Source organism: Marmota marmota, unplaced genomic scaffold, assembly GCF_001458135.2.
Source record: "Marmota marmota marmota unplaced genomic scaffold, marMar, whole genome shotgun sequence".
NCBI classification, from domain to species: domain Eukaryota; kingdom Metazoa; phylum Chordata; class Mammalia; order Rodentia; family Sciuridae; genus Marmota; species Marmota marmota.
The window spans coordinates 20110842-20126436 of NW_026000093.1; the positions used below are offsets into that span (position 1 = coordinate 20110842).

General features: G+C 37.2%; 1 protein-coding gene across 2 annotated transcripts in view; it reads left to right on the forward strand.

Annotated features, from left to right (window-relative positions):
* Positions 1-712: 712 nt before the first annotated feature.
* Positions 713-15595, forward strand: part of Tox (thymocyte selection associated high mobility group box) — a 152743-nt gene continuing 137860 nt past the window's right edge. Inside the window, exons 1-2 of one of the 2 annotated variants that reach the window (XM_048783024.1) lie at positions 713-912; positions 7417-7482. In XM_048783024.1, the coding sequence (XP_048638981.1) occupies positions 802-912; positions 7417-7482 (177 nt within the window). In that variant the 5' untranslated portion in view covers positions 713-801. Of the gene's footprint in view, positions 913-5721; positions 5928-7416; positions 7483-15595 lie in introns of those variants that run through there. The other variant, XM_048783025.1, reaches the window with a different exon arrangement.

The following is a 15595-nucleotide window of genomic DNA, read 5'->3' on the forward strand; positions in this document are numbered from 1 at the left end:
CAAGAGTGGTGCCCTGGCAGCTTAATGATCATGGAATGGTATCAGCCATTGCTGGAAGCAAAAGTCAGTAGACAAGTCCTAAGGGTCAGGCAGGCTGAGCCAATCCAGGGAGCATGTACTTGAAAAAGTTGTAAACTTGAATCTCAGTTTTATTGTTGATAAAATAGGAGACCATTATGGTGACTTATTACAATATTGTGACAAAAATTAAATGGCTTAATATATTTAAATGCGATTAGAAAGTGCCTCCAAAGGATAATGTTATCAATGCTTTGAGCCACGATAGCATTATTATCTTATTACATATGGAGCCTCTTAGGTGACTACGTAAAAAAATACAATGTCCATTCCAATTAATAAGTTCAGTGTATTTGTTTAAAAACAACAAAAACATCCATTAACAGTAGAGAGAAATCACTGTTTCTCTCTTTGAGATCCATGCCTTTGAGCCACATTGTAGGGCACAAAGGACAGACTTAGGAAAAATGCAAAGCACTATTATTGAAAATTTTATCTGTCAGAGTTAACAAAGGGAACATGATATATAATCCTTTGATGAATAAATATAACACTAGGACAAAAAAATAAAATCCAAATTCAGTTCCAAAGAAAAGCCCAGGTTCCAAGTTGTGGGTCTAGTATTTTCCCTAGCCTTTGGGCAAGTCTTTTCAAGAGGCCATGTCATGCTCTGGCCATTTCCCCCTCTTCATCTCTTTCAGATCTGCAGGGAAGTGCTCACCAAATCAAGTTCAAATGACAGGAACCTGACCTACAGAGGTTCCTCTTCCTTAGTTCCGTTCTATGTGCCCCTGGGTTGGAACACACCTTTCACCAAGCACTGAAAGAGTAACTCCATGTTCTTTTCTTTGGATGTTGATAGCAAGACTCTGCCTGATCACCTTTCCTTGCAATGTGAGTTTCTTCTCCTGGCCCACTGTGCACAAGCTAGGGCATTTTCTTGTAGCTGGGTTCGCACGGACACAGACATCCTTAAGACTAGCTTGCATCAATATAATTGGCTTTGAAACTGGGAGATAGACAAGTATTCCCTCCCCATAGCCTCCTGACCAAAAGAAAATGGTGAATATGTGTCAGAAGTGGGGGAGTTCACCTTCTTTCGTGTTTTACTGGATCCATGTTACTGCGTGTGAACTGTGCCATAACTATGCTTATGTTCATGTTACCCTGTTTGTTTTTTATGCTTAGCTTTTCAAATGCGTTTCTCTAAATGAAACAGCAAAGTATTCAACTTTGTTGCCCAATCTTAAGTTATTTCTTCCATCACAAACTAAGAAAAAGAAATGACTTGTAATCTTATACTGGGCCAAGAAACTCAAAAATGGAAATTTTATTTTAAGCATATTACCCTTTCTTATTATGATTTATCATAATACATCTTCTAAGAGAAGTCAAATTGACTCCCTGTTATAAACAGGGAGTTTTTTCCATTTTTAGCTCTTTAAAAAAAAAATCAAAGATTCAAATATTCCTTCAGAAAATACCCAGAAATATAAGGTTTTTCCCCTTTATAGGCAATACAATGTGGTACTGTTTCCTGAATGCCATGATGTTTTTTTTTTCTTTTCCCTTCCCTAAGCAGTAGTTTTCTGGTTTGCTTTTAATGGTTTCCCTAAAAAAGATTCCATTTTCTGTGCCAGTGCTGATGATTGATTTATATTTCACTTTCTGTCTTTGATTTCTCTGTTTTAGTGGTTTTGGTAGCCTAATAGTGCCCAGTTCTGCTCATCATTCACGATGTTCAGACAGTGCTAGAAGTCTGCTTTCAGTTTTTAAATAGAAGAAATAATAACTACCTGGTTTTAAAAGCTCTTTGGGATTATGGGTTTGGTTAATATCCTCTAAAAACAATTTTTAAAAAACTGTAGTAGATTATAAATGACTTTTTTATGTGATTGCATCCCCTGGTGCTTTGAAATAAAAACACAATAAACAGTGTGAAAGCACTTGGTCAGAGAGGCTAATCCTGGGTTGATGCCATTTAGATTTAGATTTAAATGTCAGTCTATTTACTCTTTTCAAACTTTGCTTCAGGTTTTACATTAAAAACACATAGAAATTGAAAGCCCTCGCGTGCATCAATATGTTTTGAAAAGTTATGATGCCTAAATTCAGTTGACTTCAAAAAATAACAACTGAGATAAATGGAAGGAGAAAGGAAATGTAGATAGATGTGCTTGATACAACAAGTTTATTGCAGTCATTATTAATGATGGTGATCAGTAAGCAATCCACATAGAGGGGTCATTAGAATGTGGCCCCGCCAGTGTTGGGCCTTCACTTCTGTGGATCTACAAACTACCAGGTATGATGGTTGGACTTCAGGATTTTCCAACTCCAAGATTTTTTTGACTTATGGTGGTGTGAAGCTTATGATGGTTACCAGCTTTATCAGTAGATTTTGAATTTTGGTATCTTCCTGGCCTAGCAACATTAGGTCTGGTCCTCTCTTGTTATAATACCACAGTTCCCAGGTAGCCTTGGGATCACCCTGGGAAGCAGCCAACACTCCACATGCACTGCGTGACTGAGCTGCACATTTGGTAGCTTAGGTGGATTCAGTTCATTTTTGACTCACAATGTTTTCAACTTAATGATGATTTTATTGGGACCTAACTGCATTGTAAGTCAAGGAGCATCTGCAGCTATAGAATCTAATTCCCATTTTTAATGAATGATAGAATATAAAACAGTATGTCATAGTGGAAACCTTTTCTACTAAGAACCTAGACGTCGGTTCTATTCCCACATGGACTGTGTGACCAATATTCTATTTCTTTATGACATAAGAGATTCACTAGTTTATCATCAGAGATCTTTCAAAAACTGAAATTCTATGACTCTCTGTTAGCTATAATTCTATTTCAAACGACTACTGGCCATAAGCTTATGACATGGGATGCCTTCTAAGGCTGTTGGATCAGCAGGAGACCTGTCACAACTCCTGGAAATGGCTCCTGAGAGGGTGCTATTGGGTAAGCTGTGATAGCCTGATGGAGCAGAGCCCATGCCAGGCTCTTGCTTACTGCTGGGCCTGAGGGTTTGTCCAGCTACAAACTTTCAACCATAAGGGGAATAAGGTGGCCTGTTCTGACACATACATATTTTTGTTTGGTAACTCAAATTTCTTCAGAAAGAGGACATATACTTATTTTATTGTCAAATCTCTTTTGAGTTCTCACCAATCTAAATATTTTACATTAAATAAAATGGAGTAAAAATCTTGAGGATTTGGGTATAACATTTGAGTAGTGGTGTCCTGCTCATTTCTGTACCTCTCCCTTTCCTTCTCTCCCTCCCCCATCTTCTCTTTCTTTCTCCCTCTAAGGCTGTTTCTATATCAACCAATTTCAATTCACTGTAAGATTTTTTTTTTTTAGTAAAACACAACCTAGGATGCACTAAGTTCAGGGGTCAGTCCCCAGGACCACAAAAACAGAATCAAAAATTGCTAGAACATTCTTGGAAAGTTGAAGAAGTGAATGCACACTTCTTCCTCTTCTAATGTTGCTTCCACTTTCTCTAGGAAAGTAATTTATTTAATCAAGAAAATATGATTTGATTTTTGTTAATTAGTCAATAAATGTTTTCTGAGGACTTATCAAGTGCTGACCGTAAGCCACACAGGCACTAAAAATAATTGAGATGTGTGGTGTCCTCTGGTAGCTCCTACTCCAGTGCAGTTAATGTTCTAGCAATAAAACCAGAAGCAGAGGGCTGCCCATAGAAGCCCAGAGGCTAGAGAGGACCCAATCCTCTCCCAGGAGAGCTGAAGTGTCCAAGAAACATTTGAATAAGGAAAAGGGAAGGAAGGCATTCTCTAGAAAGGGGAGTGACTGTATGCAGATTGAACAAACACAAGAAATAGGCATGATGGGAAACAAGACCAGAGACTCTCATAGCAAAAGCAAAATGGCCCTGCTCTCTAGAAAGCAAGTGACTGAGAGAAATCAATGTATTTCTACATTGTAGACCCTTTAGAAACATGCTTTTGAGCTCTGAATATCATGATAGTAGTAAAAGAGCACCTGTATTAAGGTTTTTCAGAGAAACAAGATCTGTAGGTTATGTGAAGAGATATTTAGGAGAGCAAGAGAGAGAGATTTCTTATAAGGATTTGGCTCACCCAATTAGGGAGGCTGAGAAGTCCCTAGATTTGTAGTTGGCAAGCCAGAGACCTGGTAGAGCTGATTGTATAGCTCTAACCTGAAAGCTGGCCAACTTGAGATTCAAGAAAAGCCAGTGATTCATTTGATTCCAAAGCCAGGCAAGAGCTGATGTCCCAACTCCAGAGTCAGGCAGGAGGAATCCATGTCTTCTGTAATATACTGGTTGATGCTCACCTACAGAGGAAGGATCATGTGCTTTACTCAGTCTACTGGTTAAATGCTAATCTTATCCAAAAACACTCTCATAGAAACATTCAGAATAACATTTCATCAAATATCTGGGCACCACATGGCCCAGTCACATTGCACATAAAATTGGTCATCATAACACCTCAGTCTTTTACGTATCCAGTGATATTCTTGGATAATTACTAAACTAAATTATCAAAATACCATAACCCCATGACAACTATTTTTTTTTGATAGCCTCACAATACCACAGAAATTCTGAACAATTTCTCTAAGTCATTGGAATATAGGTTGAATATCCTTATCCGAATGCTTGAAACCTGATGTATTTCAAATTTCGTATTTTTTCAGATTTTAGAATATTTATATATACATAGGTATAGCCTGTTTTGTTTTGTTTTGTTTAGCATTGATGGATATTGAACCTAGGGGCTCACACATTCTAGGCAAGTGCTCTACCACTGAGCTCTAGCCCTGGCCCTGTTTGTGTAGGGAGAGATATCTTGGGAACAGAACCCAGGTCTCAACACAAAATTAAATTTTGTTTCACAGACACCGGATACACGTAACTGGAAGGCAATTTTATGCAATATTTTTAGTGCACTTGTTTTGATAAGGTCAGATGTGGAATCTTTCACTGGTGGCATCGTGTTGGTGCTAAAATTTAGATTTTGGAGCCTTTCAGATTAGGAATACTCACCCATGTTGCCATCATTGCTGTGATAATTTATTGACATTATTTTCAGAATTGATAGCTAACTCATGATTTTGATTCAGAATATGTTGACATATTTTGGTGGTTAAGTGCATGTGCTAGAAAGACAGTCTGCCAGGGTTGGCATCTCAGCCATGCCTTTTACAAGCTGTGTAACTTTGAGTATCTAATTTAATTTCTCCATGCCTTTGTATTTTCATTTAGAAAGTGCAGGTATTAATAATACTTAACTCTGTTGCAAAGATTATATCAGTGAATGCACATTAATGAACGCATGTAAAGGTGTTAGGGACATGGAATGTACTCAAGAAATAGTTGTGTATGTAGCCACATACCTATTATTGTAAAATTCTATTTCAGCCTTGGCTCAGTAATGCTTCAATATTGGTTCTTTTTGAGGAAAAAAGTCCTCATCCAAAGCAGTAACATTGACTATACTCAATTAGCGTACACTTTCGATAGACTAAAACCAAAACTTAAAGCCTTAGTTGGCTTGAGAATGACACCAGATTTAGAAAATGAGTTAGAGAGGATGAAATAGAAAGTAACACATTTATAGAATATGCATAGGCAGAGGAGTATTTGATTCATTTCACTACTTCTGTTCTGTTTAGTTTGTTGTAGTCAAAGAAACTGTCCATATTTGAAATGGTTCTTTGGCATCTTAACATTAAAAAACATTTGCAAAGAAACTAGTGTCTTCCAACGTTGGGCACTAATTGAGAAATGCATGATGGTGCTCTTAGTCAGGTCTTGAGTTGGTAGGAATAACAGTCAGATAGATTGGGGCCAAACTGTGCTTGAAATTCACCTGACTGATGGAACAGCACTCTTGGGTAAGTCACTGGGATTCAAATCTCCTCAGCCAGTTAACCAAGCAACCAAAATATCCAGCTCTCCTTTTCTAAATGTGTTATTTCTGATTTGTACTAACAACCACTTCATTCAATAAGTGACCTCATATCTGTTTCAATAAGTTGTTTGTATTACATGAAATATACTTGCTGGGTGATAGTGAGGAAATTCTTTGATTTTCTTTGAGTGAGTGCTTCTGTGTCTTTGGGAAGTTCTTTACTTTTATAATGTCCGTTGATGAGGGTCTTCAAGTCAGCCACTGTGGCTGACCACAGTTTAGAGGCCTTGGTACCTCTGAGTATTTATATAACTTTCTTACGAGGCTAGTAACTCATAGGTGATGGAATGTGATGCCTATAATACTTTTTTTTCTCTTTTAATATATATTCTTTTAGTTTTTGGTGGCATATATGTCCATATCACCATGCACTTCTATATACATCCACAACTGCTCTATTTTAAAAAGTAATTTCCCACATTTTCAAGTTCCCATGCCTGACAAGTCTGTCACTGAACATATATTCAGACCCAGCTCTTTGAAGTTGGCTGTATCTGTCCATTTGTTTATTACCTTGGGAAAATTCTTCTTCCAACTAAAGAAGAATGCTTTTCTTCTTTTTATCAAGTGACTAAAGATAGCAGAGGATTAAGTCTGAATAGAGTGATTACTGCTTTCAAAAAACAAAATCATGAAAAGTATTTTGTTGTTGTTATTGTTGTACTTGGACTATTTGATAGAGTTCCTGCAATTGGACTGCCCCTTAAATTCCCTTTTCCCTCTTATTTCCTAACTTGCAAATTTGTGGGTGAATTTCTATGCATTTGTAATACCTACATTAATTCTATGTCTTCAAAAATTTTAGAAAGGAAAATTGAATCATCACGGCTGTATGTCTTTATTGTTATTCGTGATTATTCTTATATTCATTCTTAGCCATGGGGAGAGTGGTACACGCTCTTTTCAAATATTACTATAAAGTTGATTTTTTTTTAAACAGAAGGCTATTATGGAGAAGCCAGTTTCAATCTATTATGAAAACTCTGCACTTTTTTTCGAGAGCTAAACTCCGAATGCACAGAGCTGTGCCTTCTTGTATTTTCCATTATTCTTTTCTTTCAGAAATCGTGCCATTCATTTAATACTTCATTACAACCGAACTGCAATATGTATACATGGTGTGCAAAATGAGCCATTTTGTTTTAAAACAGATTGCAGATGAAAGGAAACCATTCATTTCTTGCTTGCTTGCTGTAATTACTAGAGCACTAATTACTCCAAATCACTGACATCCAGGGTCAATAAGGATGACAACAGAAACATCAAAGAAAAGATGTGGCTTGCTTGCTATGACAGACTTTTTCATATTCCCAGCCATGGTATTTTTTTATGGCTACTGTTTTCCAGTTTGATGGTGAAAAAAAAAAAATACAGTCAAGATTGCTGAATGTTTACTATTATTTCATTCGCAGTTTGACGGTGAGAACATGTATATGAGCATGACAGAGCCGAGCCAGGACTATGTGCCAACCAGCCAGGTGGGTTAATTAATCTTCTCTGCCTTGTTTCAAATTGTAATTAAACAAATTCAAAGAGTTGCATTGCAAATGAGTAGCACTATCAGTAACTGCCGCAATCAGGAATAATCATAATTTATAAACAAAGCATTTAAGCCTTGTTTCCAGTTAATGAGATGGAGCTGATAAAATACCGGAGTTGGCATTTGTTGAAAGATGCTACCTTGTTTCCTCTCCAGAACGGCAAGCAGCTGTTTTGCCAGCATGATCTTTCCTAAACAGTTGTTTTACCTTTAGGAAATAAAGTCTTTACAGGTGCAAGTTATTTGTGCTTCTGACTGTAGATGAGTTAATCATTATAAGATACACATGTCACAAATAGCTTTAATTATCGACTACTGGGGCCATTTTCAACAACATGTTATGTTCATCACCAAAATCACAGGGCCAGGGCTGGTGGGCCCTACTGGCAGACTGACTTTAGCACTTTCTGGGGGGCATAGTAGGGGTGTTAGGGAGTGGTTTTGAGGCCCCAAAGCAGCATGTGATTGAAATCTTTCAAGGGCACCTTTGTATCCATTTCAGTGGGAATGGTTGACAAGGCATTTAATAATGAGAAGTGACAACAAATGTCCAATGAGAATGAATGTAAATGGTTACATTTATGAAAGAAAATGCTTGTTTATTTATTTTTGGATACTTAAGACCAGGCCCTTCATCCAGAGAGGGCATTTAAAGCAAAATTATAACTGCCCTGGGGTGCCAGTAAAATATAAAATATAAGAACATTGTAAGCAAAAATAAATGAGTGAATAAATGAGAGGGAAGGAGAGTTCATAGGAGCATTTTGTGGGATGAACAAACTTTTATCTAGAAGAGTGAAACCAGCTTGGGATTTTACATATCAATCACTATAGCATAAACTCTAACACAGTTAAGTAGTTTTCAATGCCTACTTATCTATCTAAATAGATCTGATAACTGGGAGGAGCAGAGGGGGAGAGTAGTATGAAACTATTTTTCTTCATGATGGTTGTCAGGGAGTTAAATCTAATCTACCTGTTGGGGGTATGCTTCTGTAGCAAAATGCCTCATGCTTAACTCAAAACAGGCAGGCCTGTATCTCCATGAACTTTGCATTTATTTAGAAGCCATTATGACCACTGCTTTCTCTGCTGGACCTTCTGGACATTACACTATATTGTTCAGCTGAAAAGGTCATCATGAAGCTCAAAGATCTCAAAGCTCAAAGGTTTCCTTCCTTTCAGTTGAGTTGATCGGTCTAAGGCTACCTTTGGAAGGCGAGCTTTTTGCATTTCAAATTCTTACTCAACTGAATTCATGCTGCCAAGTAGTCTCCAAGATCCATAGGTAGTTCTGAATAGAACTGTTTGATTAAAAAATGAAAAATGTTACTATTAATTTTCTTCTACCCATCAGTCCCAAAACTGTACTGACAAGTTTAGTATTACTATTAGATTAAAGCAACCCGGTACCATCTCATCGGTGCCTTTAGGGTTTTGAAGTGTAAGGGCTAATTGAATTTGTTTGAAACAGTAGAAACACAAACTCAATAAATGATTACTGCTATAAAACAGCTGCTCCCTTTCAGAGAATCATTATGTCCATCTTAAAGAGTTTTGGATAAAGGATTGGAAATTCAGAACATATGCATCATAACAACCCAGCTCCTTAGATTTCTAAATTCAAATACAATGGGTGATATTCAGCTCTTACTGAATTCAAACAACTGAAATTATTTTTCTTACTATTTCAGTCAAGAGTTTCTAAGAATGTTTCAAATACCAGTGATAATTTATATAAAAGAAATAAAGAGTTCCAAATACCTTTATGCTTTTTAAAGATATGGCAGGTTTGTGAGCCAGAAGCAAACTATTTTTTAATAATGCAACATATATGAAAATGTTTTTAGAATGAGCTATTTTAAAAATTAGACTAATGTAAGATAATACATACCCTGGAGGGGAATAAACTCCACAAATTACATAAGTTGAATGGCCCTTGCTAAATTTTTCACTTAACATTCCTTTTGTTTACTGTAATATAGTGTGTTCAAGAATTCATTACCTGGTATTCTTTTAGGAAATTTTAATCAATTTACCCCTTTAGGCAGCCATAAATAAGATTTTAGTCATCCTGCAGGAAAAAGGAAAATAGTTTTGTTCCTTTTCCTACATAACATCAAACATCTGCATAGTTTAGTAATCCAAGACAACTTGCCTCATAGCATCACTCAACAATTATAATTCCTGTTCAATTTTCAAATCAGTACATGCTTTGGGACTTATAGACTAAGTTGCTAAGTAGCAACATATGGTGCACTACTGTTCCTGTGATGTTGCTGCAAGCATACAGCATAATTCTAAACTTGAAATGATTTTTATAGAAAGCCAATGCTGGAACTGCTCCAGAAATGAAAGTACACTGTAAAAATTAATGATATTCTTTTAGATGGTCCCAAAGGGCTCTTTGGCCCTCTCTGCAGCATGCATTCTATACATCTTAAGCTATGTATACAAATCCTTAAATTTTTTTTTTTTGCATATAGCTTTGTAATTGATAGGCAGCTTTTAAATTGAACATACCACTCCATAATAAGACTGACAAATATGTAATAAAAACCCATAACATTTCCACTGTACTCTGGAGCCATTCTTGGAATATTGACTATTCTTCCCTGTAATAGCTATAACTGTGCTGGTCATTCAGTACCTTAAATACCATTTAACTTTTTTTTTTTTTTTATTGCTCTGGATAAAATGTGAACCATGCGATGCAAGATTTCTTTGTGTTTCCAAACCCTGTCTAAAGGGACCCTGTTGCTCATGAACTTTGCAGAATCCTTTTCTATCATTTGTGGGACAAAGTGAGTGGGCTAATGAAAGGCAAGACAGAGGAGAATGAAGGCAACAGCCCCTCAGGGATTCACTCCCTTCTCCTTCTTAATCTGTCGTGTTTGATTGAGGTGATACCCAGGCTAAAAAGTCACAAATGCAGATACACACGATGAATAAGTCTAGAGATCTACTTTGCAACATGAGGACTGCGCATAATAATGTGTTTGGAATTTTTGCTAAATGAGTAGATTTTGGTTGCTCTTGACACACACACACACACAAAATAAACACATAAATAAATGGTAGCTATGTGAGATGATGGATATGTTAATTTACTTCACTATAGTAACCATTGTACTGTCTGTATGGGTTTTACAAAATCATGTTGCATATCTTAAATATATGCAACAAAATTTGTTTTTAAAAATATCTAGACCAGTGTGCTAGAGAGCCTAAGAAGACATAAGGGACTTGAGCTTCCCTACCCCCATGCTATGTTCCCACCAGAATCTTCTTAGCTCATTCAGGTACACGAGCTGTGATCCTCGCTCTCACTAAAAACTCAAGCCCTTGTCTCTACCCCTAGAGTCTTTATAGCCCCTTCCATAGTTCATCACAGTGACTATACTCAGGTATCAATGACTATCTGAACTAAATGCATCAGAGGAAACAGAAGAAGAGTTCCATTCTCTTCCCTATTTTATTTTTTCCATTTTAGTTTTGAATATGTGACATTACTTTTCCTTATTCTTTCTTCTATGGCAGCTCTGAGACTGGCCTTCTCCACAGCCACCTGTGCATTCTCTACTGCTGTAGCATTGTGCCCCAGTCCTGTGGACTCAGGAAGTCTGTTCTTTCCAGGCCTTCACCTGGAACTGTGTAGAAAGATGGTAGAAGGATTGATCTATTTTTGTTTTTGTTTGGTGCCAGAGGTTGAACCCAGGGATGCTTAACCACTGAGCCACATCCCCAGTCTTTTTTTGTTTGTTTGTTTGTTTTCTTTTGTTTTAATTTTGAGACAGAGTCTCACTAAGTTGCTTTGGACCCCACTCATTTGCTGAGGCTGGCCTTGAACTTGCAATCCTCCTCGCTAAGCCTCCGGAGTTACTGGGCTCACAAGCACACATCACCATGCCTGGCTAGTACTGATCTTTTCTATACAAGAAATGATCCCTTGATAGGAATAAATTAGATGAATTTTCTGATGTTAGGTAATGGAAAAGCTTAGATTACTTGATTGACACAGGTATTTCAATAAATATCTTCCTCCAGGCCTCGGCCCTCACTGTCTAAACCAGTTTCTTCTATTTTGTTTCTTTCTCTCCCTCTTGCTTCCTGCATCCCCTCCCTCCTTTCTTCCTACTTCCTTTCCTTCCTCTTCCTGTGAACGGTTATCCTTAAGCTTAAAGGAATTTTTGCTGTTAATTCCGAGAATCCTAATAAATGCTAAATATTAAATGTCCTGGCCTGAGGTCATCATTTAGGTTTTTCTTGGCTCGTGATCGCTTTTCTGTCTGCTTCTTCTCTACCACCAACCTCTACTGGAATTCTATTTCCTACCTGGTTCCTCAAGTCTTGAGATTAAAAGTAACAATGCAAAATGCTATAGTTTGGATAAGTGTCCCCAAAGGTCCATGTATTCGAGGCTTGCTCCAAATAGTGGCACTGTTGGAAGGTGGTGGAATCATTAGGAAGTGGAGTCTGGGGATGTTCTTGAGTCATTGGGAACATGCCCTTGGAGGGGACTGTGGGGCCCAGTCCCTTCCTGTTTATCTTTGCACTCCTGACCATGAGATGAGCACCTCCACCATGTGCTCTCCACCTTTGCTATCTGGCAAGCCCACCAGAGGGCTGAAATCAAGGAGTCTGTCCAATCATAGACTGGACACTCTAAAACCACGAGCCCAAATAAATAGTTTCTCTTTATAAGTTAGTTATCTCAGATATTTATTTTGCTATAGAAATGGGAAACTGACTAACACAGTAAGAACACAATAATATCATATCTTCCTGGTATCTCACAAAGGACCCTTTCACATATATTTCCTACGGTACCTTTTGAATATAAAAGTTAATGAGCATCTGTCTATCTAAGGCAGCTCTTTCATGAGTTTCAGGTTGGATTTCTAATCCAACTAGGCACCTGTCCCTGACGTCAGCTCAGAATTAACACATCAGTTCATCAACATGCAATTCATCACCTCTTCTGCCGCCTACTTCCTTACCTCCCCCCACAGATTTCTTCTTCCCATATGCCTTTAGTCATAAGTGTTAATACCACATACCCAATCACCCAAAATGGAGCCTTCGGGAGTCTCCCTTACCACTCAGTTAATTCCAGAGAGTATATATTCTAATTTTTTTTTTTTTTGGTCTTTTTTACTCTTTCCCCTCTCCACAATTACTGCATAAATTCTGGGCCTCAGTTTCTCATAAATTCCTCTTATCTTCTCGCTTCCATCTTTCCATTTCTCCTCACTGTTACTGGATGGTTCACACCACAAGACCTTGCCAGTGTCTACATAGGAGAGGGGCTGAGGGGCACACCTGCCCCTCTGTGACACATGGCACACAAAAGAGTCAGCAAGGATGTTCTTGTCTTGCCCATCTGACTGTGAACTTTTGAAGGTGGGCCTTGCTCCTGTGTTTCCCTGGATTTCCTGTTTCTAGAATAGTGCTCATATATCTGAGTTACACAGTATTATTGGTAGAAAAATGAGTAAATGAGTTAAAATATTTTGCATACTCTTTTACCACATAATTTTTTGAGCCTTCTACTTGCAACAAGTCTTAGCCCCATATTGCAGGCATTTGGGAAATCTAATTTGGTTCACTACAGTAGCACCCCTTATCTGGGCCTCAATGCTGTGACACATTAATATAAGGCTCGAATGCTCCCTCTGCCTGAGAGTCATTTCAAGGACAAGACTTGAAGAATTAATGTGATAATAAATCATATAATAATAGGCAATTATATAACAACAATATCACATTATTTACAAACAGCAGTTCAATGGCAGTAGAACCACTAGGACTCTCCACGTCCTTTTTTTTTTTTTTTGTACAGTATTCTCTCAAATCTGCAGTTTAGAATTGTGTTTTAAAATTTGCAAACGTATCAATGACTCTCTAGCTTGTGATTACATGTTTTCCTAATGAGAAAATTCTCCAGGTCAGAGTGTAAATGAGGTATGACAAAAAGAACCTAGAGAGGATAGTGTTTTTTAAGAGCAGTTTTTTAAAAAAATCTTTTTACTATGGGCCATAAAATGTCCATGATCATGACAGAAATGTGAACTATAAATTAGACCAATTACTTTTAGATTGGTTCCTTTTGGAGAAATTTCAGGAGTAAAGTCAACTTGACTTTTTGACCATCGGCCCAATAAAATGATAAAGCTGCCACGCTTTGAGTAATCTAGTTTAGTCCAACAAAGTCTGGCATCTTAACAAGACCAGACTAGTTACTCAAACCAGTCTTCAGTGTAACATTCAAATGATTACTCTGTGCAGTCCTGGAGGTATTCATTACAGACAAAATTGCTCTTGTTGCCTTGCATACGAGCTGAGTTTTCAATGGGAAATGAAAGGACGCCTGGAAAAATAGGCCACCTAATTAAGTTAAACTACTCTAGCATTTGGCTTGACATCTTCATTACTCAAAATTAAAAAGATGCTTCACTTGAGCACACAAGTTACTATTGTTTATGTTGTTTTCTTCCTAAATTGGCTTCTTACATGGAAGTCTGTTTTTTAGCATTATATCTTGAAATAGCTCACATATTTCTTACAGTTTATAAAAATGTCTTAATAGCTGTGTGGATACTGGATGCAGGCCCCATACAAATATCTACATATATTTGGTCTCATGATCATTAACCACACATCAGTTCTGCATATTTTCCCCATCATTTGTGTATTGGTGTGGTGGAGCAATTGAATCCTTACCCACCCAGCCTTCATTATTATGATTATTATTATTGTTGTTATTATTATTATTATTATTTTAGCTGGGTATTGACTCTGTTGATTATAAATGACCATTCATAAGAAATATGAATTTCTCAAAAATGTAGATCATGAAATTAAAGCTGAAATTCATTTGTCCAGTAGAAGTGTTTTCTATCAACCTCGCCAGCAGAGCTATTTTAGGAACATTTTTAAACATAAACACATGTAAAGCTCACCATCTACTGATTGCCAGTTTCTACTCATTGACACTAATGAGGCTGCTGACAGGTTAAATGTTGTGTATCATACACATTTCCAAGCTGTGGGATTTGCGAATATAAGACTCATTTTTTATTTCAGGAAATGAATGTTTGTTGCTGGGTATGCTGGAGAATTTTATTGTAATTGTTGAACAGTATGTTTTTTCCAACATTACGAAAAAGTATATCAGATATCAGATAAAAATTATGAAAATATCTGAATGGGATAGCACTAGTGGTGTAAATAGATTCTTAAAACATCAAGCTCCATTTGGTGCATGGTTCACTCATTGGGAAAATGTCAAGAGACACCAAGATATTTAGGTGATGGAAAAGGGGTATGAGGCTCTAGTACGCAGACTGACAAACTAAGCAGTGGCATTTGATACTTTTTGAAATCAGCATTTTGGCTTGTTCACAAATGTATTTTGAATTTTTTTCTTTAGCATGTAAATAATTATGAAAACTTAAATGATCTTTTCCTAATAAAATTTAAAGTTATAACAAGCTATATTTTTTTTCTAATACACCTGTCACTAAAAAATGCCCAAAACGTAAGTGTAGCATTTCATATTTCACATAGTAATATGCTGCCTGGCACAGTGGCCACACCTATAATCCCAGCAGCTAGGGAGGCTGAGACAGGAGGACCACGAGTTCAAAGCCATCCTCAGCAATGGCGAGGCACTAAGCAACTCACTGAGACCCTGTCTCTAAATAAAATACAAATTAGGGCTGGGAATGTGGCTCAGTGGTCGAGTGCCCCTGAGTTCAATCCCCAGAACCCAAAAAAAAAAAAAGAATAGTAATATACTGAGTAATGTCACTTGTCTACAACAACTTAGTTTCCCAAGCACTTAAAGATTGTTCTAACAAACACTAAAACTTTAATACGTCAATATGTCCAGTAGAAGTCATGCCATTTTTAATATAAAACACCTAGGCTTAAAAAAAAGCTGAGGTTTTCTGAGACCTCCTTCTTCATAACCTCACCTGCCACCTCAAACACCTTTTAATAGTGTCAAGTTTTTCTTTATAATTTCAGTTCCTCAGTTTGGAAGCAGA